Source organism: Sphaerulina musiva (genome assembly GCF_000320565.1).
Source record: "Sphaerulina musiva SO2202 unplaced genomic scaffold SEPMUscaffold_12, whole genome shotgun sequence".
Lineage (NCBI taxonomy): Eukaryota > Fungi > Ascomycota > Dothideomycetes > Mycosphaerellales > Mycosphaerellaceae > Sphaerulina > Sphaerulina musiva.
Window position 1 is genome coordinate 339781 of NW_016017394.1, and position 25060 is coordinate 364840.

Sequence of the window (25060 nt, forward strand, 5' to 3'; positions counted from 1 at the left end):
AGCAAGTTCAACTTATTCTCTGCTCGCACCAGTTGCCATCATCAGACTCATCACCCGACCATCTGATGTGCAGTCATGACCGGCGAGAGCTCCACACTGCCATTGAGCTGGTCCAGCCACCTTGCACTGCCACTCGTCATAGTCCTGGCATTGGAGACGAAAAGTGGGATAAGATCCGTTTGCGGTATGCGCTCATGGCACGCGCGCAAGTACGTGTACGAGCCTAGGAGGTAAGTAGTAGGAGGTGGAGGTAGTGAGTAGTAGCAAGAACCTGTAGTTGGCACCAATGTGACGTGCGATGAGGTAGGCAGGCAGACTGCTCTTTCTTAACCTGATGTATACACTTTTCGTGCATTGGTATAATACCTGCGCTCATATCTCCTTCACAAGCCACACTTTTCCCTCACACACACGCACACACACACACCAACAGGACCAACAATCATCACACACATCGAATCATCATGGGTCTCATTAGCAAAATCGAAGAGAAGCTCTCGGGCAGCAGCAAAAGCCACACGGAGGAGGAGAAACTGCGTCAACAACAGGCACTCGACACTTCTCGAACAAAGGACACTACCACTGGCACCTCTTCTTCTTCTACTGGAGGTCTGACTGGACACGGATCACACGGAACTCATCCCGGCCAGACGACTGGTACAACCTCCACCACTGGCATCTACAACCCACTACACAACTCCGGCAACAGCCCCACTCATGGCGGCAGCAGCGGTATCACAGGAGGAACTCATCCTCTCGTGACTGGCGCAAACACATCACAAGGAGTAGGCCAGACGCATGCTCCCTCTTCTGGCTTGACCGGGGCTGGCACAACTGCTGGAGTCCCCAGCGGCTCGCATCATACATCGGGACTGAGCGGCCAAGGGAGTCACTTTGCTGGACAGGATCATGGCAATACCCATCACACTGGTATGGGCGTTGGTAGCGGTACTCAACACTCTGGCGCCGGCGTCGGTAGCAATGCTCCACACACTGGCATTGGAAGCAATACACACGGCAGTGGCATCACTGGAGGCACGGCGATTGGTGCGCAAGATTACGCACCAGGGACACACGCTCAAGGCACCAACCCTGGCCTCGCTGCAGAGAAGACGACCGCTAGCCAGCCATACGATCCATATTCGTCCAAAGGTCAGAATATTGCAGCTGATGCAGCAGCTCATCAAGGTCATCACAACACGCACAATACGCATAACACGCACAACACGCACCACACTGGCACATCTGGCGTCAGTGAAGGTACCGGCTTTGTGCCTGGCTCGCACCCACATGCCAACAACGACAGTGCAATCCCAACTGCCGGTGGCCAAAAGGTCGGCGGCGTAGGAGAGGGTGTGGGACACTCCCATTCGGGCGTGCACCAAACTACTGGCGACAAGATCAAGAATGTCCTGCCTGGCCAGCACAATGCTCATGACGCCTATGGCAATCCGATCAAGGAGTCAACCAATGCTTCCCACTCATCGAGCTCGCACCCAGGCTCCCACGCCACGGGTGCTGGAATTGCTGGAACCTCCAACAGTGGAGTGGGTCAAAGCCATGCTGGTTCCGGCTTGACTGGAAGCCACGGCCACAGCAATGTGACGGGTAGCCACAACAACTACAGCCACCCCAACCAACCTGGTTCTGGTTTCTCCTCTGCTGCACAGCCTCTCGGCCACGACTCGAGCTTCACCGATCGTCACGCCGGTCCTGGAGCCGCGACAGGTCTCGCTGCCGGAGCAGTTGGCGGCGCAGGACTCGCAAGCGCAGGTCATCACAACAACCACAGCACTCAGCAGCCCGGTAGCGGCTTGACTGGCTCGCATGGCGGTATGTCTTCGACCGCACCTGGCTCTGGCTTCACTGGTGCTCACCAAGACGAGTACACCCGCGGCCAGCAAGCAGCATACCAACAACATGGTGGTCACAGCCAGTCCGGACACCACAACACCACTAGCGGCTACGCAGGTGAAGACAACCGTGGCATGATGGACAAGGTCAAGGACAAGATGAGCTCTCAGAGATCTAACCAGCCAGACGATCCAGTCACTGGCACCAACTACGACCAGCGCAACCGCGAACAATACCAGCCCCAAGGCACTGGTCTGACCGGCTCTCACCCCCAGGGTAGTGGCCTTACCGGTAGCGGCAACCCCACCGGCTACAGCTCTGCTACCCATCACCAGCCAGGTGTCGGAGGCATCACTTCCGGAGTTGACAACACCCACATTGGCAGCCACTCTGGCATGGGCTCGAACACGACCTCAACTACCGCACCTGGAATCTCGCACGAGGGCCGTGGCGCTGCATATGAAGCTGGATTCAAAGATGCTGTCGCTGCTTTGCAAGGCAAGAAGTAGAGTCTGAGTATTTGATGATGATGACGAAGAAGAAGAAGAAGATACCCCTGCACCATTGTAATGTATTGTATTTGGCGAGACAAGCAAAGTATAGCAAAGCAACAGCAAGCAAGCAAGTATATAGTGATGAGTGACGAGATGACGATAATGAAAGTTTTTTTGTATTGCATGTTCTCTCTTTCTCCATGTTCTCTCTGTTCTCTCCCATCCACTCCACGTGAGGAAACAACGAGACCCTCATCTCAATCAAATTCCAATGCTATATAGGTACGTAAGTTATGTAGTGTCAAATGCAATCAATCAATCTGTATACACAACCTTCACATGATTATCCGAAAAACAAACTTGAAAAAAAAAAGAAAAAAGAAAAAAGAAAAAGAAAAAAAAAGAAGAAGAAGAAGAAACATGCCGTGCCATGCCGTGCCATTCCGTGCCATTCCATGCTATGCTATGCTATGCTACGCTATACCATGCTATGCTACACCATCCCCCCCAAAAACATGTCATCATAATCATCACACATCAACATCCATCCAATTATTACCTATACATATACATACACTTTGACCCATCCCATCCCCCATCCCCCATCATCATCAGCTTATCACCAACCCCCCACAGCATTCACAATAACAACAATAGCAACAGCAGCCAGCGCCGTCGAAAATCTCGTCGACGAAGCAGAAGACTCGACGTTTCCACAACAATCTTGCGTATATGTGACATTATTCGCTCGAGCGGCGACTTGGAAAACTGAGCCGGCGGAAGGTGAACCTCGATTATAGTAGTCTACGAGAAGGAAATTGGGGGCGCGATTCCACATATCTGTTTTTAGAACGAGGGTTAGTTACGGGAAATTTTTTGGGAGAAAAAGGGGGGGGGGGGGGAGAAACATACCAGTACAATTCTGATTCATAGTCCCCAGCGTTCCAAACAATCCGACTTGTTCACCATTTGTAAGATTGAGTTCCGCAGTATTAGGAATCAGAATCGGTTCGCTCGTGGAAATGCCCACACTGGATAAATCGACCGCAGTATTTAAATTGTGATTTGCCAAATTCATGAACTGATCTCTCGCGACATCCGGGTCCAAATCCGGTGGACGTTGTTGCGTACAAGGAAACGCCTGATCGGTAGGACTAAACGGAGATTCCCAAATATGCGTAAATTCATCGAGAATATATGGCACGGAAGTTTGATTGGCGTTGTAATCCATGAAGAAGACGAGACGTTTATTCGTGAGAATCATTTCGCCCAACGTGGGCCATTGGTCGCGGTGTTGAGGGATATATGTGGGTTCGTAGACGTAGGGTAACAGGCCGGCGTTGGTGATTGCTGGGACGAAATTTTCGACGACGGTGAAGTCGCTGTTGCCGATTAGGATGGTGAGGACTTCGTAGGGGTTTTCTTGCAGCCAGGAGCGTACGATTTCGAGGCCGTCTTGCCAGGGACCGGCGTTGAGTTGGCTGCAGGATGTGTGGCAGTTGTATGTTGTGCCGTTTTCCCATTGTACTTCTCCTTGCAGCATGCGGATTCCGTCGTTGAGTTGGTCGATGATGGGTAATTCTTGGTTTGATGCGGCGTTGTTGGGTACGACGAATGCGCTGTTGTGGGAGGCCACCATGGTGATGTTGCTGTATTGCCGCGTGCAGAACTCGGGGAATCCATTGCAAGGGACCGTGTTGGTGGGTGCTGCTGCAGAGCTGGTGGAACTGGCGGTGCTGTTCGTTGTGGTGCTATTGCTGGTGGCAGTGGCTGCGATGCCACCACCAATCTGTGTCAGACTGACATGATGAGTCGACGCGGTAATTTGAGAATTCGTCGAGCTTGCTGTGCCATTGCTACTGCCCGATACTGTGGCCGTGCTCGAACTGGTAGTGCTCCGCGTGACTTGTCCACCGACCGTAGCATATGTGTAACCGGAGCCCGTAAAGACATATGTAGGGACATCACTTCCAGTCAACACAGAGTATGAATTCGTAAAGGTCAGGGCAGAGAAGGTCTCGGTGGTCATGGTACTGGTGTCGCTGCTGTCGGTTGTGCTGGATGAATCCTGTGCTCTCACACCCGCCGTCGTCGCCGCCGCCAAGCACATCAGCCATATCGCGTTGGGAAGCATCTTGCCAACTGCGTCTCTTTCTTCTTCCGAGGTCCCAAGAGAAGAAGAAGAGAACAGGTGCGCAACGGAGAATGACCTACCTCACTACTGAAGAAGAGGAAGAAGTAGTAGTAGAAGAAGAAGGGGACCCGGGCAGAACAGACTCCCGACAGAGTTCCATGGCGCCCACCGAAATACCGCGGAGCGCGTTACCGTGTGTGAGGCTGTCTCGCCTTTCGAACGTGCACATGCCCCAATGGCCTTTCTAGCTCCAATCTCCCGCTCCCCATAGGAGGTAAAGGAACTACTTCATCATGCGTCAGAAGCAGATCAAGCCGCGTAATCCCGGCAGGAAGATATTCGTCTGTGAACTGAAGGACGCGTTCAGGGAGATATTGTATTTGACATGGCCACATCTCTTGTAGCGCACCCTCTGCTATCCGTTGAAGAGTCTTTTTTGTTTCTCAATTCTTTGTATTGGTGCTATCGAATCGTGATTGTAGGAGGTATGACGGTTTGCCACTGTTTGGTAGTTGTCGATGCCAAGCCGAAAAGCCTCGCGGCGGAATATGCCTTGGCGATGAATTGATTGAGAACTTCAACTGCCTGCTTGGCCTGTCTCATCAATAATCAATATCCCTCTTTTATATATATATATATATATATATTTCCTCCTTCCAAAACCACCCCAACCCTACCAACAGAAATTACATACTTGCACAGTCCTCACCACCCCGCTCCCCAATTGCGTACAAAGATGACAATTTCCCAACTTTCCTCTTGAGTCTTCCGGCCTTGTTTATCCCTTCAGCCGCCACCACTAGGAGGTACTCCCCCCTGCAGGGTGAATTTTTATCTAAGGTTAGATCGAGTCTCAAACGGGTAAGTTAGCACCTTAACTAGTGTATGTTATATATGTACATATGTGATGAAATTTAGGTTTGTCGCCAAAACTCCATCGTGACGTCGTCTGGTCTTGCATTGATGCACACGCTGCCACGCACGCACTACTGTACACTTTGTTTGTGCGTGCGTGCGCCCGCGGACAAGCTAACGGTAACCCTGATGGAAGCGAAGCAAAGAAGGAGGTACCTCCCTCTAGCAGCAGCCACATTGGAGCTACACGCCATCATCATCATCATCATCGTGGCAGCGGGTTTGAGAAAGAGATGGAGGGAGGGAGAGGGAGAGGGAGAGGGAGAGAGAGAGAGGAAGCGCTAGTCAGGCGGGCAGTGTTTCGCTACCTACCGTTTTCCCTTCTATGCTGTGGAGTTGTCATTCACCACTCTCTCCCTCCCTCTCTCTCCCTCTCTCTCCCTTCTCTTGGTTCTTGATTCTTGGTTTTTGTTGTTTGGTTGAAATCGCGACTCGTGCTTGTAGGTTAATTTTGTTGCCTTCCGTGTCCCTGGTTCTCTCTCTGCCTCTCTCTCTCTCTCTCTCTCCTGTGACTACCTACCTTGCCACTGGACCTGTGTTGCTGCTGTTCTTGTCGGGGTGTTGGGAGTGAGAAAGAAAAGGCTTTGGGGAGGAGGAGAAGAAGAAGAAGAAGAAGAAGAAGAGAGAGCAACAAAGAGGACCACCAACCAGCCAGTCGACAAACACACACCCACACACAACCACAAAATGTTTGGACGAAAGAAGAAAGTCGAAGAGGACCGGGGTAGTGATGTTCTCGCGGGCTCCGATTCCGAACAAACAGTTACGAACCATCATCACGACTTCGAACCGACCCCAACACAAATCAAACGAGCGACTCGAACGCGATTCATCTGGGCCTTGATTTCCTCTTTCCTCCTACTCCTATCAGTAATATTTCTGATTCTGGTCGAGGTGGGAAATACGTCTGTCGGCAGCACCTTGAACAAGATATATTTTCTCAAACTGGACATTTCCAACATTATACCCGTGTCTGTGCCGAATGCCGTTTTGATCAACAGTATTGCACAGTCGTTGGGTCTGCACGACTTTTATACTGTTGGATTATGGAATTATTGTCAAGGATATAATGGGCAGGGTACGACGAGTTGTTCCAATACAGAGACACTATATTGGTTCAACCCGGTGGAAATTATTCAGAGTCAACTTCTCGCCGGCGCAACAAGTGAGTTTTTTCTTTTTCCTTTTTTTTTCTTTTCTTTTTCCCCAAAAATAATACAAAACATAAAGTCCCAACACAAGCTAAACCCACCATTCTTACCTAGTCGCTCTCCCCGCCGACATCAACTCCATCCTCGACCTCATCAAAACCGTCTCCAACTGGATGTTCGGCCTCTTCCTCTCCGGCATCTGCCTGGACTTCCTCGTCATCTTCCTCCTCCCCCTCAGCGTCTTCACGCGCTGGCTCTCTCTCCCACTCGCGCTCATCACCTTTCTCGCCGCGCTCCTCACAACCGTGGCATCCGTGATCGCGACAGTAATGTTTATTATTATGCGCAATGTGATTACGGGAGCGACGGAATTGAATATTCGAGCGAATATTGGAACGCAAATGTTTGTGTTTATGTGGATTGCGAGTGCGGCGAGTATTTTTGCTTGGGGAATTCAAATGGGTATGTGTTGTTGTTGTGCTAGTCGCAGGGATGTTAGGAGGGGGAAGAAGATGGGGAGTAAGAAGGCTTGGGTCGATGGTGGGAGTCCTTTTGGTGGGATGGGGAAGAAGGAGTAGTAGTTGTAGTAGAGAAGAGGATGGTTTGAGAGAGGACATATTGTGATTCTTTTCATGTTTGGCATAGCGAGTGGATTTCCTCCAGCAATGAGCAAGCACCTTCCAGTCTTTTTTTTTAAATAAAAAAAAGGTCACGAATTTTCTACGGCAGGGCAATGTATAAAGAGAGAGAAATATTCTAATGGATGAAAATGACAAGATACATGTCTTATGCACCATCACATCTCACATCTTGCACATAATAAATACCCGTACCTAAGGTACCAGTCAACTTAACAAAACCGCACCTTCCATTCCAGGTTCCTTAAACCTCACATCTCATATCCATAAATCCTCCATAAATACAGATCGGTAACCGATTGATTCTATCTGATAACAAATACACTCAACCCAACCCAACATTTTCCATGTTCAATTTTTCTCTTCTATTTATATACTCCATCCATCCATCCATCCATCCCCAACACCAATCACCATTACCTTATTATTTCAATCCCCACGAGACTTCGTCGTCTTATATTGAAAAGAGGAGTCTGAGGAGATGCGTATTATATATATATACATATTCTATAACTAGATAATAGGAGAGGAGAGGAGAGGAGATAAGAGGAGAGGAGAGGAGAGGAGATGAGATGAGATGAGAGGAGATGAGAAGGCGATATACCTTATATATACGTTATATACCTTATGTACCTACTCGATCTAGAAAAAGAGTAAGAGTAAAAAGGTAAGGTAAGGTATATGTAATGTATGTAATGTATACGATACATATAGGTATTCGTTTCATAGAGGAAGGTATTGTAGCTTTTAGGGAGTAATATAGTCGACCTAGGAGTGACTAGGTACATATGTGTGACTTACCTAGGTAGGTAACCTTGGGTGGACATGACGGGACGATGATGGGCTAGGTGATGGATTTTCTTCCCTCGACTGCGAGAGAAAGGACCTATATGTATCCATCAATAATAGAGGTAGAGGTCGAACATTGCAGGACAAAGAAGAAAGGAGGAAGGGGGAGCGCAAACGCCTGGATGGGTTGTGCAAATTTCCATTGTTTTTGTCTTCTCCTACTAGACACATCTAGCAGTAACCTAGGTACATGTACCTAGCTCTGTAATCACTCCTTCGCCCTCCACAAGTGGCTGCATTAATCAAGGCGCTCTGCAGTGGCCGGATCAGAAACAAGCTCGCCTTTCACAAACTCCAGCGCCTAATCCCGTTGCAGATTCCATGCTGGTAATAAAGAGAGAAACAAAACAAAACAAAAAGAACGCTTCAAGTTCCCCTATCCCACGACTGTGCTGTGCTGTGCTGAAACCATGGGTCTCGCTGCGAAGAGGCCACCATCTCATGAGTACCGAGAGTAAGCCAGCTGTGTAAAGTTACCCGAAAACAACTGCTGTCGGATGCTGGCACGCTCTTCGCTGACACCCGGCGTGTTCGATGATGGAGCCTGCATGAACCCCAGTGCCACTTTGACCTCGTTCACAGCTTCTTCCATCTTTCCCCCGCTCTTCTGATTGTGCTCTACAACCTTGTGATCCCATCCTCCAAATTGCAAGTGAAACCCGCCCGCCTTCTTCGCTGCCTCCTGAATCACCAACGCCCAGGCCTTTGCAATCTCATCGTATGCTTCGGACTTGTGCCGTTGGTGTTGGAATGTATCCCAGTCTGGTAACCGGTGTATCATGTTGGTGACAGAGTCGAGATATGCGAACGATAGACTGTCCGTCGTCTCGTGTGGTGGTAGAAAGTGAGGTGTGTATTCTCGAACCGCTTCGATGAGTTCTCGCAGTTGCGTCTGTACTCTGTTGTACGAGTAGTCTGATGTGGGACGATTGCCCAGCGGAAAGGCTTGCCGGAAGCTATCTTCATATCTGCTCAGAACTTGCAGCGTCGAATCGACCGACGGCCTCGGCGCTTTAGTGACGATGGCCTGCTGGAGCTCGGGATGTTGATCGCAAATATTTTGCAGAAGATTCCGCATCTGATCAGCTGAAAGGGTTTCGAGGAGTCGTGGGAGGGCCAGTGGTCTGCCCTGAACGGCGCCTGTGCGGGTGCGCTTGATACTGCGAGCATGTGGTAGTGGGCGGCCTGCCATTGAGGGCGAGGCACTGGGAGACGTAGACATGCGATCATGGTCGGGCTCCTCGGACGCTTTGCGCTTTCTCGACGCCATGCTGCTGGGAATGCCGTAAGGGTCTCGAGATGGAGAGAGACGGTTGTTGCCGAGGAGGTGAGGAGCGGCGTGCGAGGGCGGCAGAATGCTGTTCATCGCTGTGAATCTTGCCGCGGGGCTGGTCGCTGGTTACCGTGGAAGTGTCAGGTAGGTGTGTGTCCAATCTCGACCAGAGTCGCTCGACGCTCTGGTGAAGGTGGCAGGCAGAAAGACAAAGGAAAGCAGTGAGAAGTTCTGGACAGCGAAGTCTGGCCGGAGTGGTATGGCGGTGGGTTCTCGTCAGGGTAGGGTGTAGAGGCTGCAGGACCTTGATGTTTTGTTGGTACTGTATGAGGTGGATGTACCTCCGGTACCACCACCAAGAAACGAAGGTTCGAGGCTCCGAGGCTAGCGGGAGGCGAAGACGCCACAGCCGCGGCGGGTGAACACCGGCCAGAACAATTCCATCCTCTCCTGTCACCCTGATAGGACACCTTTTACTCGCGAGGTTGAACGTGCCCGAACTTCGTCACTGTGATTCTGCCTGATCCATCCATCGTCTTTCCAAGTATGGATTGCTAGGCTTTCGGTTCACTTCCCGTCGACACCCTGGCCAGGCTGACCCCCCCCCGACTGCGACCCGACGACAACGAACAGAATGGACAGCGCAACCAGAACAAAGCTGGAAGATGAAGGCGACCAAGATCAACCCTTTCTGGCTACGGAACGACGGCACTCATCACTGGACAGTGACATTGAACTGTCAGAACTCCAGGACCTCGAAGGGGTAGAAGATGGCCAGCAGGCCCCATCCAGACATTACCGCGTACGATCGATTGACGGCTCTCCTCCCAAGAAGAGAGTGGCTGCCTGGAAGATTGCCCTCACTTTGGTAGCATGTGTCGTAGGTTTTACCGTCAACACCGAAGCAACAGCCTACATTGAAGATAAGCTCAACTGGAAGAAACCTATTGCGACCATGTACCTCACCCATTCTGCTCTGGCTCTACCATGGATTGCTCATATGCTCTACATGCGGTACACAAATCGCCAAATATCCTACGTCCAGTGGGTCCGAGAATATAACAACACTCTGCGAGGCAGTATCGCCACCATTGATGCTTTCGCCACGCATGGAAGTAAAATGGTTATCAAAGGTCCTGGTCGTACGGGAGGACCGCTAGATTTCCTCGCGACATCTATGGCAATTGTCACAATCATTTTGACGATATCTGGTTTCAGCTGGTTCACTTCCTTGAGCTTGACCACACCTGCAGATCTCACTGCCATTTACAATTGTAGCACATTCTTTGCTGCAGCTTTTTCCGTACCTATTCTCAAAGAGAAGCTCGGTTGGATTTCCATCCTCGCTGTAGCCTTGAGTATTGCTGGTACTTTCACAATCGCATATGGAGACACTACAGCCGATCACTCATCCGAATCCGATCCTGCGATTGGAGGAAGTCGATTACTCGGTAATGTCATAGCCTGCGTGGGAGCTGTGGCATTTGGGCTGTATGAGGTGCTGTTTAAGAAATGGGCGTGTTCGAATAGACCAGAATCACAAGAGTCTAGCCTTCCGCTCACACTAGCAGCTTCGGCCTTGACTGGATTCTACACATTTGGAGTTTTATGGATCTTTCTCATCATCTTCCACATCTTGGGTATCGAGACCTTTAGTTTCCCTTCGGCGTACGCATGGCTGTGGCTGGTCATTGCGGTGCTCTCGGGAGTTATTGGGATTACTTTATTGGTCGTCTTGGTCATCTGGACCGATCCCGTCTTTGGCAGTATGGCGAATGTGCTCAGTGTCTTCTTTGTTGCATTGGCGGACTGGTTGGTCTGGGATCTTACTCCAAGTCTGGCGACGTACATAGGCGGAGGATGCATATTTGTGGCCTTTGGCATGCTGTCCTACGATACGTTGGGTGAGAAGAAAGATTGAGACCACAGCATAGACCGGAAGACTATTCGCGGGGTACTGCCTGCTTGTGCGCTCTCAGAGCACGACTTCCCAGCGCGGATGCACATTGTGCTCCCACGACACGAAAGGAATCAGCCACTGCCTACAGCATCATGGCAGTGGTATCCATCCAGAGGATGGCCCGAACCTTGGAGCATCATCGTCAGCAGGTCCACGATACATCCCACCAGCTCGATCGATCCAAGCATAGGTGTGCTTCCGCCTGGGCCATTCAAGCTTGTCTGAGGAGGAATCACTCGTTCTCTGAAAGGTGACAGTTCTTTCCTCTGCGGTGCCATAACCAAGTCAGGACAACTTCGCAGCCATGAGCAGGAAGGACATGTCTAGGACCTGGAGCCTGTGATTAACACGGGAATTTGAGTATTCCGAAGCATTATTCGGATAGATGTGGGACCAAGAGGAAGGAGTCTCCTCTCAATGAGATTGTAGAAATGGGCGCGCAATCGCGAAGAAAGCATATCCAGCCCCATAATGGCAGAGACAACCTAGTGCCGAGAAATCTGTCTTGCCACGTTTTCGCGAGATAGACTAATGTAGCTACATGTACCTTATACAACGGATAGTCATTCTCTACACCCTCTTGTCGCGTCACTGCAACCAGCTATGCAAACCTGGGGTAGGTAGAGTATACTACCTATAATACCAGTGCCGCAAGCCCGAGAGTCACGCGCCTCTACATACAAGCAGTAGGCTCTAGCCCAAAATGATTCAGGAGGACATACCCATGTCAGATTATATAAGATCGTGAAGAATGTTTACCTAGGTACAGGTAGGTACCTGACCTGGTTTATACAGTATACTTTATACAGCCAAGATTATTGATGCAAGAAGGGAAGGGCGGAGAAGTCGAGAGGGGGTGAAATTAGCGTCAAAGTAAAGCTGCCCTAATTTCACCCTGGTGTGATTCTAGGGTATTGCCTTTGTGTCGTATATACCTTAACTTATATAAGGTACTGTAAGTACTTACTGCTAGAATAGGTACATCTTACCTACAGTCCACGTATACATGTGTTAAGGATCTTGTTGTTCAGGTATTGTTGGAGAAGAGTGGCGATACGGGATGCATTCTATTCTTGATAGCTCGATTCTGCGGGCCAAGTCCTCCAGACAGGGCATGGCACCGCAGAAGGTGTACAGTTCTACTACTCACGCCACGAGATGCGCTGGCCAATGAGAATGCATGTATGTATTAGTGGTGCAGGGACCATCAGGTCGCACTTGACTCTTTCATATAATTAGCAGGTCCTCGCTCCTTCCATACCTGGGGAAACGCCTTCTTTCTGCTGTCCTGCCTGTCCTGTCCTGTCTGTCGCTTCCATCTCACTACCTCCTCCTTCTATTCGTCGTCTCTCGCTCCGAAATCCATTTCTCGACCTTCAAACAACAATCAGCCAGTGTATACCGACACCCATAGCCTTTAATTCAGAAACATTATCCCAAAAGCGACACCAATACCCCATATCATACATCAACAATGCACGCCTCTGCAGCTTTCTTCGTCGCCCTTGCTGGCTTTGCGACTGCGCAATCGACTTCGAGCGTGCTGCCAGTTTCCGGCTGTGGTGAGAGCATCGACTTGATCATTCAATCTTGTCTCGGCACTGTAAGCGCCTTCTCACTCGATCTCATCTCATACCGTACCTACCTATAAGAAGGATCTCAACCACTAATCCACCCGACTCGGGCCTTTCTCTCTCTCTAGACCCAAGCACAATACAACGCATGCACTCCTAACGACTGGAGCTGTCTCTGCGAACAAGCCAACAATGTCCTGACCTGCTACAACAACTGCCCCAGCGCTCCTCAGCGCTTCGGCTTCGAACAGACCAAGGTCGCCCAATGCAATGCCGCGAGCGCGTATGTTCATCCAAGTTCAGCATGCAACTGATGCTTCGCACCAGCTTTACTGACTTGGAAACCTCTTTCTTGCGTATGTCTTTAGCTACCCTTCGAGCACCGCAGCCATGTCAGCCACTTCTACTGGTTCCATGATGACTGCTACCACCACTGCAGCCTCCTCGACGACCGGTGCCCCGACCGATAACGAGAGCACGACTTCCGGCACACGCACGGGTTCTGCCTCCACCGCTACGCCTACGCAAGATTCGAGTGCTGCTGGCGTTGCAATCCCTGCTGGTCTTGCCGCCATCTTCGGTCTCATTGCTTTCTTGTAAGAGATGACTTGTGTGTGTGTGTTTGATCGACTGCGATGTTTGTGCGCGATGGCAGCGACTGCGGGTATGCGTGTACAAGAGCAATGTTTTCTTCCTCCCTTTTGGATCGACGCGCAGATGGGGCTTGATGTGGACAGAAGCAGTTGGTAATGCAGGAGAGGGAAAGAGCTGCAGCACCTGGAGAGATAGTGATAGCTTGTATAACAAGTTTGTTCAACGTGAGCATTTGTTGCTTCAAGTCTGATTCACAACTTTCATGCCGTTCGCGTACTTTTGGTATAGTTGGATGTCTATATACTCGTATACCGGCTAAAATGGCAACCGGCAGACAGGGATCTATCTGGTTGTCGAGAACCGACAGACTGGTGTCTTGAGAAAAAAGTATACTCACTCTATTGGAGTGGTGGAGTGTCTGCAAAGAGAGCAGAAGCGAATGCGGGTGGATAGCGTGAACCCGATGGCTCCGCCTTCTCCACGGCCTTGCGAATCTCGGCCTCTTCCTCCTTGCTCAGCGTGATTTTCAGCGCACCCAAATTCTCCTCCAAACGCTGCAAGTTGGTCGTACCCGGAATCGGGAAAAAGTCGTCACCTTGAGCCAGGATCCACGCCAACGTCAACTGCGAAGGAGTCGCGCCCTTCTTCTTGGCCAATTCCGTAATCCGATCGACCAATTCGAGATTCTTGGGGAAATTCTCTTCGGAGAATCGTGGAGCAAATGTACGGAAATCTCCCTTTTCAAAATCCTTGGGACTGCGAATCGTTCCTCCGAGCATTCCTCTTCCAATGGGCGAGTAGCAGACAATGGCTGTGCCGAGTTCTCGTGCAGTTTTTAAGAGGCCGATTTGTGGGCTTTCAATATCTAAACTGAAGGGAGAGTATTCGATTTGAATGGCGTCGATGTGGACGATTTTGCTGGCTCGTCGGAGAGATTCACTGCTGCATTCGGATAGACCAATGTATTTGATTTTGCCTTCTTCTTGCAATTTTTTCAATTCGGCGACGGTTTTTTCCACGGGAGTTTTGCCGTCGAGACGATGGGCGTAGTCTTTTTGTTTTCACATCATCAATCAGCTGACATGATATCACATATAAAGGAATGGTAGAAAGGTATGGTAAAACACTCACAAAGATCAATCCTCTCGACACCCAACCTCTTCAAACTCTTCTCACACGCGCGTCTCGCATATTCCGGAGAACTATCCACATAACGACTTCCATCCTCAGGATTCACACAATTTGCAAATTTGGTCGCCAAAAAAATGTGGTCGCGTTTTTCCGGGTTTGCTTTGAACCATTTTCCGAGCAAATCTTCGGAATCTTGATACATGTCTGCGGAATCCCAGAAATGTTCTCCCGAGGCATATAGTTTGTCGAGGAGGGCGAGGCGTTCGGTGTCGGGTTTGGGGGTGCCGTAGAAGGCGGAGAGACCCATTGTTCCGTAGCTGGTGGAAGAAAGGGGGGTTAGTTAGTTGGTTGGTTGGTTGTGTTGGTGGATATGGATGGATGAGGTGGTTTCTTACCCAAGGCGTGTTATATGAGGACCATTCTTGCCGAGTTTGGCAGTGGGAAGTTTGTTACCGATGGCGCCGCCGGTGGCTGCTCCGACTGCGTTTTTGATTGTTTCGGCCATCTTGTTTGCGGGTGGGAGATCTGTTGGTACTGGTATGGAGGTATGGTTGTAAAGTGTGGTCGGTTGCTTGGTTGCGTGGTTGGTGGTTGTTCACAATGTCGAAAAGTATAAACAAGTAAAAGAATCGAGAGGGGAGGGGCACTGCTATATCATATATACCTACGGTACCTGCCTATGTACTAACAGTAGAAGGGTCCCATCATCGACTAATTTGTTTGGAAAGAATGACACAATAATTTCCAATCCAACGGAGTTTACGTAGCCTGTAGTAGGTACGAGAATGGTTTTAGGAGGTAAGGTAAAAGTGGTGTTTTTTTAACGCCACCGATGTGCATGTTTGCCCCACCACACCTCACCATCAGTCAATCAGTCAGTTCTGCCGCGTTGCCAGTGTCACTACACGTGACGCAATTCAATGGGAGTGGGGGAGGGGGGGGGGGGAACGAGGAACATCAGATAGGTTTGTGGGATTGAAGCGCTGGGATTCTTGACAGCGGGGTGTAGGTACTGCCTACTAAAATCACTTCGCCTGAATTGCAGAAGTGTCCTCCATATGTGAAAGATATGTACACACTGATGCCGGATGCTGTCAAGGCAGCACGAAACATAATCCCCCATTCCCCATGGACGACCGTAGTCATCAACACCAGGACGCCAGACGCTAAAGGACATATATATAACAGACATGCTGTGCCATACGCTAGCCGGAGCGATGTCAACCATGCATGATAATCTCATTTCATTTCTCATGCGAATCATTATGGTCCAGCAGGCCTTTCATCAACCTGTGGGTGCGCTTCCTTTTCGCTCTCGGTACTCAACACACCCAGAGTTTCTCTTGTGCTTCGCAATGCTCAAAAGGCTAAAGGCACGACTCGCCCGACTGCTGTGTGAGCCTGGTCGGTCATCAGAGCCGAACAATGAGCCTGAATGCTCCTTGAGCGGGTCCACTACCAGTCGTACTGTACGAGAAAGGTTCAGTCCGAATGCGAAAACGATTCCACCGGAGAAGGCGGCCACGGCGACGACCAGGCTGTAAGGAACGCTACGGCCATGTGCCACTAGCGCAGACGAGATTGGCGAGAAAATGGCGCCGCCGCCAATTGCGGCTGTCACAAGGACGCTGGCAAACTTGGAGTGTCTGCCTTGTCCACGAAGTGCTTGGCCGAAGATCAAGCTGAACAGTGGCCCTTCGCAGAAGAAGACCATGATCATCATGGCAACGCCAGTGCGGCCTGTGAAATGCGTACAGAGCGCGCTGAAGATGATGGTGCCAGAATAGAACATCAACAGCAGCACGCGTGGACTGATCCAGAAGCCTGCGCCAGCAGCTAGGAATCGGGATACTGCAAAGGCCGTGTGCGCGATTGCGAAAAAGTTTGTTGTATCCAGTTCAGGCGCCACGGTGTGGAGATACGACACAAAACTGGTTCCGATGACTTCCTGAGCACCTACATAACAGAATTGGCTGAAGACCCCCAGTCCGAGGATGTACCAGATGGCATGAACTTCGCCAAACTTCGCTTTATTTGCGCCGTCCAGCCTCTCGACGGAGTCCTCAAGCTCGGCATCTGTGGCTTCTGGTAGAGGCACGTAGAAGTAGACTACCGCCAAGGCGAAGGTGGAGAGCGAGATGCCCAGGTATGCCCACTGCGTGTTGATGAGAGTTGGTGCATTGGCAGTCGTGTGGTAGAAAGCTTTTGATGCGATGAGAGGTGCGACGATGCCACCGACTGCTTGCACTGCTTGACTGAGGTTCAATCTGATCTCAGCATACTGAGCAGGACCGCACAACAGGATGAATGGATTGGCCGACACTTCCAGGAGCGACAGTCCGAACGCAACGATGAAATTGGTGACGAGAAAGGTCGGCCACGATGTGAGGACAGCAGCTGGCCAGAAGATCAAGCAGCCGCAGCCGTAGATACTCAAGCCGAGCGGGAAGCAAGCCTTGAAGCCCCAATGCTTGAGTGTCCAGCGACCAACTGTGATCGGACCCACCAGATAGCCACAATAGAATGCACTGCGAATGCCGACTGCCTGAGCAGTAGTGACGTTGGCCACGCTTTGGAACTGGCGATTGAGAACCTCCACCAGGCCGTATTCGAACCCCCAAATGAAGAAGAGCACGGTGACAATGGCCAACGGGTAGATGGATTCCTTGGTAGTCATATGCACCAGAGATTTCTTTTGCTTCATGACGACAAAGTCGAAGAAAGTAGGCGAACGTGGCGCAGTGTGACGGGACGTGTTCGTCAGAGCCGTTGTTGATCGCTCAATGGAGTGGAATCCGTTCATATCTGGTGTCGTGAGAAAGTCCATGATCCCGACCGCACGCTGCCCCTCCTCTACCTCGTTGGGATGAGCCGATCTTCCAAAGTCGTGATAGTGCACGTCTGGCGGAATATCTGGTACTTGTGACGATGCTGTCTGCGCGTCTGCGTCTAATATCGAGAACGAGCCGAACCTGGAAACTTCGTCGTCGGGACTCCTCAGCATGCTCGGCATGAAGCGAGCAACAAGCGGCTTGAGTCCTGGTACGCATGCGCACATGATGCCGACTGTGCATTCGATTGCGCTCCACATGAAGGAAAAGGCGAGATAAAAGCTCGAATCAGTGGTGATGGAGTTCCGAGAGGATGTCATCGATTCCATGTTCGCTATCTCGCTCAGTCGCATTGTAGCTGCGGATTGCAGATAATGTATGCGCAAGACATCGACTGCCGCAACGAATATACCGAAGCTGAAGGTGACGACCAGAATCAGCTTTTGCTTCTTCGGTAATCGCATGGCTGTCAGGATAGGCATTGGTAAGAATAAGATTGCCAGATCGGTGATGATGTTGAGCGGGATTGAGCTCAGATATATCGTCAGTATGTCGGTACATTGCGCCTGAGGTGGCGGGACCGCATAAAATGCTGCTGACACAGGATCGCATTGCAAAACTGTGACCAAGGTCAATGCCAAGCCACCCGCGTTGACAACGAAGAGGACAGTGTAGCATGCCCATCTGAACAATCTTTCGGCGCCAGAAAAGGTCAGATAGAAGGCCAGGATCGAGGTCTTTGTCGCCATGAGCGCCGGCTGATACATGACGGAAAATGCGTAGCCCGACTTTCGCAGAGCTGGTTGCCATGAGGCTGGAATTTGCCTTTCGTGCCGTCCGAGGCCGTATCGGGTTCCTATGCAGATGGACGCACACAAGCCCACTGTGATGACCCATGCGAGCAGCATGAAGTAGTCGTCGACGGAGACTTTTTTAATCAGAGCGACGCGCGATAGCATGCGCAACGCCACAAAGATTGTGCACAACACCAGCATGGCAATGGTGACTGCGAGGGTCGTCTCACTTCGGCCATGTAAGGTGCCATGGTCATTGTATGTGTCTCCCATCTTGTCTGTCCCCTTCCCCACTATACCAGCCCATTCTCTGGCAGTGATGATATCTCTTTTGATGTGTTGCGCGTTGCGTCCTATCCGAATTCCTTCTTTGCCACTTTTCGATCGATATCGTCCTCGGGCATCGTTTACATCACTCTATTCGTCGGTACAGATATGCGCGACGTCCTGGAGATGGCTTCGAGTCGGTCTTGCCCGTAGGTTGCGATTCAGACAGAGAGGAGGTCAAGTCGGAGAGCGGTGACGAGCAATTCCCAGAGGAAAGGTACCGAAGAAAGATTCAAAATCGAGAGCAACCAAGAAAAGACAGTAGAGTTGGCACCGTCTTGTCGTCCACACGGCTGAAAACACGGTAAGTGGTGCCCAGGACGGGAAAGGCGAGAGACGGGCGAGCGGTAAGGGAGGTAGGTAATGTACCTAAGTTAGTGTGGTCGAGCACGCGACGCCAAGAAGAGGAGAAGTGGGAGTGGGAGGGAGGTAGGAGGGAGGGAGGGAGGGAGGGAGGTAGGTGGAGGGTGGTAGGAGGGTGGTAAGTGAAGGAGGTCGGTCGGTAAGTGGTCCTTTGCCATACCTCCTAGGTACTTTGCTTTTTGCCTCACCTTTTCCGCAGCTATACGAAAGTACCTACTGTCATCACAGGAAGTAGGTAGGCGGGACTAGGAGGTACTGCTGTCACTTGTGCTGTGCTGTGCTGTGCTTGACGAGGGATCCAGTCGGTTCGCTGGTTCCGGAAGTACGAGTGACATCAAAATTGTATGGCTGGCATCGCATCATCATACATACCCCAGCGGAAAGAACGGGACCCATCCCATCGTCCTTCTTTGCGAGTTTAGAAAAACCAGGGCTGAGATCTACTTGATTGAGTTGTTTCTACTCCGCCCTTTTCGACGAAACTTTGCCCCACTCTGCCCTCTGCTTTCTGAGAGGTCGACCCTTTTCTGTCCACTGAGAGTTGTAACTCTTGTGAGGCGCTCGCGCGACGGAGTCTGTTTCTGATCCAGCTGCTTGGGATTATTGTGGGGAAGCAAGAAGCTACTTTTCTGCGTGTCGGTACCGTCGTTCTGGATGACCTCCCGTCGTATTTTTCCCGTAAGATGTTGGTTGCGCCTCGGGTCATTCTCTTCTCCGTTTCCGCCATAGATCGCGATTGATGAGAGATTTGAGATTGAAATTGAAATTGATTGTTGCTTTAGTACCAGCTTACCTCACGACTATACCTAGTAGGTACCTTAGGTAGTTGGAAAAGCACAAGTGATGAAGAAGAACACAAAAACAGTCACATCTACATTCCTGGACTCTGCATGGGACTGGAGTCCAGGGACCCTCTTCCCCGGCTACCGGATCGGGCATGTTGCTGAATTGATGATTGCCACATCTGGTAAAAATGATGCCGACGACTTCCATGATGAATGTTATATTGCGCCACCCTCGGCAGGAAATCTCCCGGCTACAACTACCATACTTCGCCGGAGTCGTGCCGAGATGGCTATTGGAAATCAACTCGGAGTAGAATACAGGGGCATAGTACAGAATAAGTATGGTATTGGCGGCGTATTGCACATCTCCCTCTCCCTCGACCAACAACTCCCATCTCATCAAAATGCAATCTTGCTCCAAACTTCCCAACTCGCATCCGCTCAGACCCGGGGCGAAAAAGAAAGGAAAATCTCACTCGCTCGCTTCCAATTGTCACGACACACGACACACAAAAGAACAAAGAAAAAAAAAGTAAACCTCCATGGAGATGTACCTCCTACCTCCTACTTTTTACCTTTTTCTCTTACTTTTTTACTTTTTTTTTTCTTCACATGCATGCATGCATGCCAACTAGCAGAAGAAAGCACAAGACCGAAAAAAAAAGAAAGAAATAAGCAACCGGAATTGCAAAGCCGGAAACTTAGACACGGCACGTAGGCTTCCCCTACAAGAATTGATCAATAGGGACTTGCGTACCTCCTGTACCTGTACATTGCTTACCTTACTTTCATTCTTCTCTTTTTGAAAATTTCTTTTCTTTTTCGGGGATTTTCGTATAGACTCTAGAGTACCTGTACCTGTACCTGTACCTAAACTTTCGTGATGAGTTTTGCTTGCTTGCTTACCTACCTCCAGCAATCAATCAGCTTTTGACACATGGTTCGGCTTGTGATGGATGAATGGATGGATGGATGGATGGATGGATGGATGAACGAACCAGAAGAAAAGCAGAAAAAGGTCTGAGGCGAGTAGTGTGTACAAGGAGCAGTAGGAAAATGAGCGAGTGAGAAAGATAGAGAGAGAGGGGGGGTTGAATGTACAGCAGCGCAGTACCTCCTCCAGGACGGTAGGTAGGTAGGTACAAAATAGATGGGAGCGCGAGATGATTATGTACCAGGTAGGATTGTAGGGAGCAAAGATTTGCTTGTTATTACTTTGATTGACATCAACACGACTTTTGATTACTCCCTAAGGTAAGTTAATCGATGTCTCCGTGCGAATCATGTCAATTCAAATTCAATGCCGCCCATGATGCGCGCCCTCATCTACCAGCGGGGTACACTATCCGGTATGTGCAGCATCTTTCCCCCTCCAATATGTGCAAAATCAGTTGCCAGACCTCTATGCCAGCTGTAGTCTCTTTCCGCCAAGAACGCCACGCTGATGCCATAAATCATGATTCAAAAGTGAAGTGGGTTACAACTGCACGACGTTGTTCAGCAGCCGCACTTCTTCGCCCGGCTTGAACGCTGGGAGACCAATGTAAGGGCAGCCATCACAGCGGAAGGCGTCGCCCAGTGCGCAATTCCCGCAAGACCCGACCTTGCCTTGAACTGTGAAGTCAACTTCGGCGAGGTCGTCGGCCTGCAGTGTTGGCGCTGCCACGTTAAGCTTCTGCAGGTTCTTATCCGCTTCGGCACGCTTGGCTTTGTCTTCCGCAGCAATGCGCTCAGCAAGACCACAGGTGCAATCCTTGCAAGCTCGCCGCCGCTTGGTTCCATTAGGCTTGCAGGCTTCAGCTGTACACAAGTCAGCCTTCACTTCATTCCTGTACATCGCCTTCACTTCACTTCACTTACGAATGTTTAGCGGCTTCTGCCTGTCTGCTTCGGTCAGCAGTGTATCTGGGTCAATTCTGCCAGCGCGCTCCAGTTCATCGTCGTCTGGGAACTCGTCCTCGGCACTATCCCAGTCATCCTCGTTCTCAATGAAACCAACGCCTGCAGGCGTGGACTTGACAGTATCGACACTCTGCACCGCGCCATTGCCATTACCAGTGCCGTTGGTGTGCCCCATCTCGACATCACCCATCTTCCTCTTGCCAGTGTTCGCCGCCTCCAGTTCATTCGCAGGCACGGCCGCAGCGTCCGCCTTCTTCTTCTTGCCGAAGCTCAATTTCACGGTCTGCATGGCTGAAGATATATCCGGCTTGACCATGCCATCGCCATTGCCACTAATCAATCCTGCCAGAATCGCTTCCGTCTGATCAGCACTTGAGGATGTGCCAAAGCGGCCATCCTGACTCTTCAATCTTCCTCCCGCCTTCATGCTTTCCACTATCCGCTGCATGACTGTGCGATCCAGTGGCGGAGCGCTTCCTTCCTGCGTCTGATCCACCTCTGATAGTACGAGGACGACATCATATGTGGTGGGGGGGAGAGAGACTAGGCCCAGCGCCAGGCGATCCAGCATTTGAATGTCTGTTTGTGATCGATCATACGCCTCGGCCACTTCCGTCAACGCAGATGGATGTGACGCTACGGAAGGGGGTGCAAGCAGCAAGGTTCGTGTGCTGCCATGCCCATTTGCGTTTCCATGTCCCGCGCCGTTTGTGGTGGTGGTGGTGGTGTTGGAAGTGGGGGCGGCGGCGAAGTCGTCGCTGAAATCGAAGTCGGCCGTATTGTCGAGAGTCACGACAGAAGGAGCCATGGTGAGTGCTCACGCGGATGTGGTGGTATGCGAGAGGATAGAGTGTTTCTTGTAGGAGTCAAGGAGTTGAGAGAAATCCGGATAGCATCTACGTGAAGAGTCAACATCTCCGGCGAATGGAGTGGATGGATGGATGACAAACTATCTCTCGCCACTTGTCATGTGATAGTGGGGAAGCCGCAATGCTTGGCGCAAAATGCAACAGGGACTCCGCGGTCAACACAATCAGAAGTTTGCCGATTGTCATCAACAAACAACCGACGACCTCGAAGGCTCGAACAACATTGGTTGCGCCCCTGTCTGTCTGTTATATTGATAGTCGCCGATAGCGGCGCGGCTCGGCATAGCTTGGCGGCGCACCAATTCCGCCGATACGAGGCTGCTCACCTACAATGGTCAGGTTGGCTGGATATCAATGTATCAAGACGAATAATGTTGTTTTCTTGTACTCCTATTCGATGCTCGATATCTATCACAACCACCATGATCTGAACTCGTACATGTCGCAAGCGGTATCACTGTAACATGCAGAAATGATCAAAGGGCTGGATGAATCTTTTGAGTCACTGGTAGAGCTGGGTATATCAAGAACACCGAATAATCAAATCCCACCCCGTGAGCCTCCCAAAGATCCCATCGATATGATCGGCTCATCAAAAGCTGGCCTGGATTGAAGAACCGTCGAACTGCTTTCAAGACTATCCTGCTTCACGAGCGATATCATATGCGAGCAGCAGAAGATCACAGGCTCGCGGGGTGGGATACCACTCGCTCCAGCCAGTGCCGCCACGTCGTACTTGCTAGGCACAGACCTATCAGACGGTTTCAAGAATGCAGCAAGTGAGTAATTGTAAACGCCGTCCTTCCTGATCATGAAGGCTAAAGAACCGCTTGGCTGGAACCGGGCCTTGTGCTCTCGAGACGAGTATGAATTGATGAATTCTGTGCAATGTGATCAGCGACTGATATGCAGGAGAAACGATTCTCAACTGGGCAGAAGCTCATTCGAGCCATCACGAACAGATGCCGGTCGCGAGCTTCTTCAAAACTTAGACACCGCGACGGCACCAGAAGAACTTGAATCCACGAAAAGACCTCATCAGCTTGGGGTATCGTCTAAAAGTCCATTTCTGCCAATCGCGAAGAAGATGCTTTGGTAGATTCCGTGCTTCTACAACAGATCAATGATATCTTGGAAAGGAGTGAAATGCACCTCAATCTAGTACTAGCGGGTCTGAGTACTACTGAGATAACCTGTGACTGCCACGATGATGCACGATGTGCGTCACGCGGGGCTAAGATCACGGGAACCAATCCGATTCGAGAGAAGTGGCGGTGGCTAGATACGGTACAGCATCCTCCACGAGTGCTGCCTTGAATTGCTGGTTGTTACTTACCGTACCCGCTTGCACCCACAAAACCGCACCGTTCTTCACTTCAGCTTATCGAACAACTCACCACACACTACATCAGGCCAGCAACAGATCAGCAACACATCCAGACCCAGATACGAGAAACATGAGTCTCTTCAACGCCTTCCTCCAGCTCTGCCTGGCCACTCTCACCTTCGCCGCCCCGCTCGCGAACGAGATTACCATTCAGAAGAACACTGCATGGCAATATGGAACTGGTGGTGGAATCGTTGGATTCATTGTGTTGATCGTTGATATCATCATCTGGGGTATGTTGATCTCACCTCTTACGATATGCGATATAACCATGCTGTGACAGGAAGGACATCACTAACAGCGTTCATAGTCGAGCTCATCCAGTCCAATCGCCCCATTTCGCACAAGATCCTTTGGGCCGTTCTCGTCTTTCTCTTCCCAATAGTCGGCGCTATCATCTACTTTCTGCTCAGCAATCGCCAGGAGCACAAGGCCGGCGGTTATGAACCAATTCCATAAGCAAGGACTACAATATACGAGCAAAGAGAAGGCGGACAGTACGAGTCAGACAGAACAGTCCCGTGCAGCCGGGTGAAACGAGCAGCACTTTTCAGAGAAGGAAAACGTCGAGCGACAAAGCAGCGTCGGCAGAAGACATGAGTGCTCAGTGCTAGTCATGAAATGTGAATATGCTTTTGGAGCGTTGATGAGCTACGAGTCACATTAATCTACTACATTTTGTCTGCTTGATATTTGGGACCTGCGCTAAACACTTCGCCCATGGAGCAGCGATACCTTCCACACCATGCAGTAGTGAATTGATCCTTCCATATGGCCCTCCGTGGTCACAATCACGCTCAGGTTCACACATAGGGTTTGTACCACAGTACCGCGTAGGAGGTAAGTGAGGACGCATTCTAGCGAGCGTCTCCCTCCATGCGAAAGGGTCGGCGCGTTGAGCATCTGGGAGTGAGAACAGGAAATCAGAGACTCATCGTCGAACGCCACACAATACCCGGTGACAGTGAGATAGGAGATACACAGGTAGCCTGCGAAGTGCACGTGGCGTATGCACGGATGTTATGTTACGCATATGATCAGCACAGGAATCAGCACGCGCCGGACTCGTCTTCTATATAGCCCATAGCGTCATCCCTCTTTGTCAGCCATCTGGAAGCAGACCTGCACCCGCCTTGGTCTTGCCTACTCCACTCTAGCCTCTGGAGTACCTTACTCAAGTTACTCTTACTCGACACACGTGCTCAGTACCAGTCCACTCTCCCTAAGGTACCTGT

At 50.6% G+C, this 25060-nt stretch overlaps 10 protein-coding genes across 10 annotated transcripts; 5 read left to right on the plus strand and 5 right to left on the minus strand.

Moving 5' to 3' along the window:
• The first annotated feature begins 392 nt into the window (after positions 1 to 392).
• Positions 393 to 2522, plus strand: SEPMUDRAFT_152024 (uncharacterized protein). Its single transcript, XM_016907196.1, has one exon. It carries the CDS (start codon positions 465 to 467, stop codon positions 2361 to 2363), a length of 1899 nt encoding a protein of 632 aa, XP_016756456.1. The 5' UTR covers positions 393 to 464; the 3' UTR covers positions 2364 to 2522.
• A 261-nt stretch (positions 2523 to 2783) lies between these two features.
• On the minus strand, positions 2784 to 4559 carry SEPMUDRAFT_152025 (PLC-like phosphodiesterase). The gene is made up of 2 exons (XM_016907197.1): positions 3261 to 4559; positions 2784 to 3188 (listed from the first exon to the last, which is right to left on the minus strand). Exons 1-2 carry the CDS (start codon positions 4480 to 4482, stop codon positions 2968 to 2970), a joined length of 1443 nt encoding a protein of 480 aa, XP_016756457.1. The 5' UTR covers positions 4483 to 4559; the 3' UTR covers positions 2784 to 2967.
• A 1218-nt stretch (positions 4560 to 5777) lies between these two features.
• Positions 5778 to 7338, plus strand: SEPMUDRAFT_152026 (uncharacterized protein). Its single transcript, XM_016907198.1, has 2 exons — positions 5778 to 6562; positions 6663 to 7338. Exons 1-2 carry the CDS (start codon positions 6085 to 6087, stop codon positions 7124 to 7126), a joined length of 942 nt encoding a protein of 313 aa, XP_016756458.1. The 5' UTR covers positions 5778 to 6084; the 3' UTR covers positions 7127 to 7338.
• An 827-nt stretch (positions 7339 to 8165) lies between these two features.
• On the minus strand, positions 8166 to 9575 carry SEPMUDRAFT_152027 (Cut8-domain-containing protein). The gene has a single exon (XM_016907199.1). It carries the CDS (start codon positions 9399 to 9401, stop codon positions 8475 to 8477), a length of 927 nt encoding a protein of 308 aa, XP_016756459.1. The 5' UTR covers positions 9402 to 9575; the 3' UTR covers positions 8166 to 8474.
• A 532-nt stretch (positions 9576 to 10107) lies between these two features.
• On the plus strand, positions 10108 to 11820 carry SEPMUDRAFT_152028 (uncharacterized protein). Its single transcript, XM_016907200.1, has one exon. The coding sequence runs from the start codon at positions 10264 to 10266 to the stop codon at positions 11227 to 11229; it is 966 nt and encodes a 321-aa protein (XP_016756460.1). The 5' UTR covers positions 10108 to 10263; the 3' UTR covers positions 11230 to 11820.
• A 922-nt stretch (positions 11821 to 12742) lies between these two features.
• Positions 12743 to 13156, plus strand: SEPMUDRAFT_53918 (uncharacterized protein; the record flags this gene model as incomplete). Its single annotated transcript, XM_016909281.1, has 2 exons — positions 12743 to 12871; positions 12971 to 13156. The coding sequence occupies 2 exons, from the start codon at positions 12743 to 12745 to the stop codon at positions 13154 to 13156; spliced, it is 315 nt and encodes a 104-aa protein (XP_016756461.1).
• A 530-nt stretch (positions 13157 to 13686) lies between these two features.
• Positions 13687 to 15153, minus strand: SEPMUDRAFT_152030 (aldo-keto reductase, putative). The gene is made up of 3 exons (XM_016907201.1): positions 14963 to 15153; positions 14568 to 14884; positions 13687 to 14487 (listed from the first exon to the last, which is right to left on the minus strand). Exons 1-3 carry the CDS (start codon positions 15070 to 15072, stop codon positions 13835 to 13837), a joined length of 1080 nt encoding a protein of 359 aa, XP_016756462.1. The 5' UTR covers positions 15073 to 15153; the 3' UTR covers positions 13687 to 13834.
• A 435-nt stretch (positions 15154 to 15588) lies between these two features.
• On the minus strand, positions 15589 to 18809 carry SEPMUDRAFT_152031 (MFS general substrate transporter). Its single transcript, XM_016907202.1, has one exon. It carries the CDS (start codon positions 18463 to 18465, stop codon positions 15853 to 15855), a length of 2613 nt encoding a protein of 870 aa, XP_016756463.1. The 5' UTR covers positions 18466 to 18809; the 3' UTR covers positions 15589 to 15852.
• A 2048-nt stretch (positions 18810 to 20857) lies between these two features.
• Positions 20858 to 22418, minus strand: SEPMUDRAFT_152032 (DUF689-domain-containing protein). Its single transcript, XM_016907203.1, has 2 exons — positions 21528 to 22418; positions 20858 to 21467 (listed from the first exon to the last, which is right to left on the minus strand). Exons 1-2 carry the CDS (start codon positions 22375 to 22377, stop codon positions 21145 to 21147), a joined length of 1173 nt encoding a protein of 390 aa, XP_016756464.1. The 5' UTR covers positions 22378 to 22418; the 3' UTR covers positions 20858 to 21144.
• Positions 22419 to 22848: 430 nt separating this feature from the next.
• SEPMUDRAFT_152035 (uncharacterized protein) lies at positions 22849 to 24589 on the plus strand. Its single transcript, XM_016907204.1, has 3 exons — positions 22849 to 23302; positions 23354 to 24058; positions 24136 to 24589. Exons 2-3 carry the CDS (start codon positions 23896 to 23898, stop codon positions 24282 to 24284), a joined length of 312 nt encoding a protein of 103 aa, XP_016756465.1. The 5' UTR covers positions 22849 to 23302; positions 23354 to 23895; the 3' UTR covers positions 24285 to 24589.
• The last annotated feature ends 471 nt before the right edge of the window (positions 24590 to 25060 follow it).

Coding starts and splice junctions, on each gene's coding strand:
- SEPMUDRAFT_152027 (XM_016907199.1), bottom strand. CDS start 9,401: ATGAACAGCATTCTGCCGCCCTCGCACGCCGCTCCTCACCTCCTCGGC.
- SEPMUDRAFT_152025 (XM_016907197.1), bottom strand. CDS start 4,482: ATGCTTCCCAACGCGATATGGCTGATGTGCTTGGCGGCGGCGACGACG. Junction 3,189..3,260: donor TATGAATCAGAATTGTACTG/GTATGTTTCTCC, acceptor TTCTAAAAACAG/ATATGTGGAATCGCGCCCCC.
- SEPMUDRAFT_152030 (XM_016907201.1), bottom strand. CDS start 15,072: ATGGCCGAAACAATCAAAAACGCAGTCGGAGCAGCCACCGGCGGCGCC. Junction 14,885..14,962: donor CCTCATATAACACGCCTTGG/GTAAGAAACCAC, acceptor TTCTTCCACCAG/CTACGGAACAATGGGTCTCT. Junction 14,488..14,567: donor TGTCGAGAGGATTGATCTTT/GTGAGTGTTTTA, acceptor GAAAACAAAAAG/ACTACGCCCATCGTCTCGAC.
- SEPMUDRAFT_152024 (XM_016907196.1), top strand. CDS start 465: ATGGGTCTCATTAGCAAAATCGAAGAGAAGCTCTCGGGCAGCAGCAAA.
- SEPMUDRAFT_152035 (XM_016907204.1), top strand. CDS start 23,896: ATGAGTCTCTTCAACGCCTTCCTCCAGCTCTGCCTGGCCACTCTCACC. Junction 24,059..24,135: donor CGTTGATATCATCATCTGGG/GTATGTTGATCT, acceptor CAGCGTTCATAG/TCGAGCTCATCCAGTCCAAT.
- SEPMUDRAFT_152032 (XM_016907203.1), bottom strand. CDS start 22,377: ATGGCTCCTTCTGTCGTGACTCTCGACAATACGGCCGACTTCGATTTC. Junction 21,468..21,527: donor GCAGAAGCCGCTAAACATTC/GTAAGTGAAGTG, acceptor ACTTGTGTACAG/CTGAAGCCTGCAAGCCTAAT.
- SEPMUDRAFT_152028 (XM_016907200.1), top strand. CDS start 10,264: ATGTACCTCACCCATTCTGCTCTGGCTCTACCATGGATTGCTCATATG.
- SEPMUDRAFT_152031 (XM_016907202.1), bottom strand. CDS start 18,465: ATGGGAGACACATACAATGACCATGGCACCTTACATGGCCGAAGTGAG.
- SEPMUDRAFT_152026 (XM_016907198.1), top strand. CDS start 6,085: ATGTTTGGACGAAAGAAGAAAGTCGAAGAGGACCGGGGTAGTGATGTT. Junction 6,563..6,662: donor ACTTCTCGCCGGCGCAACAA/GTGAGTTTTTTC, acceptor ATTCTTACCTAG/TCGCTCTCCCCGCCGACATC.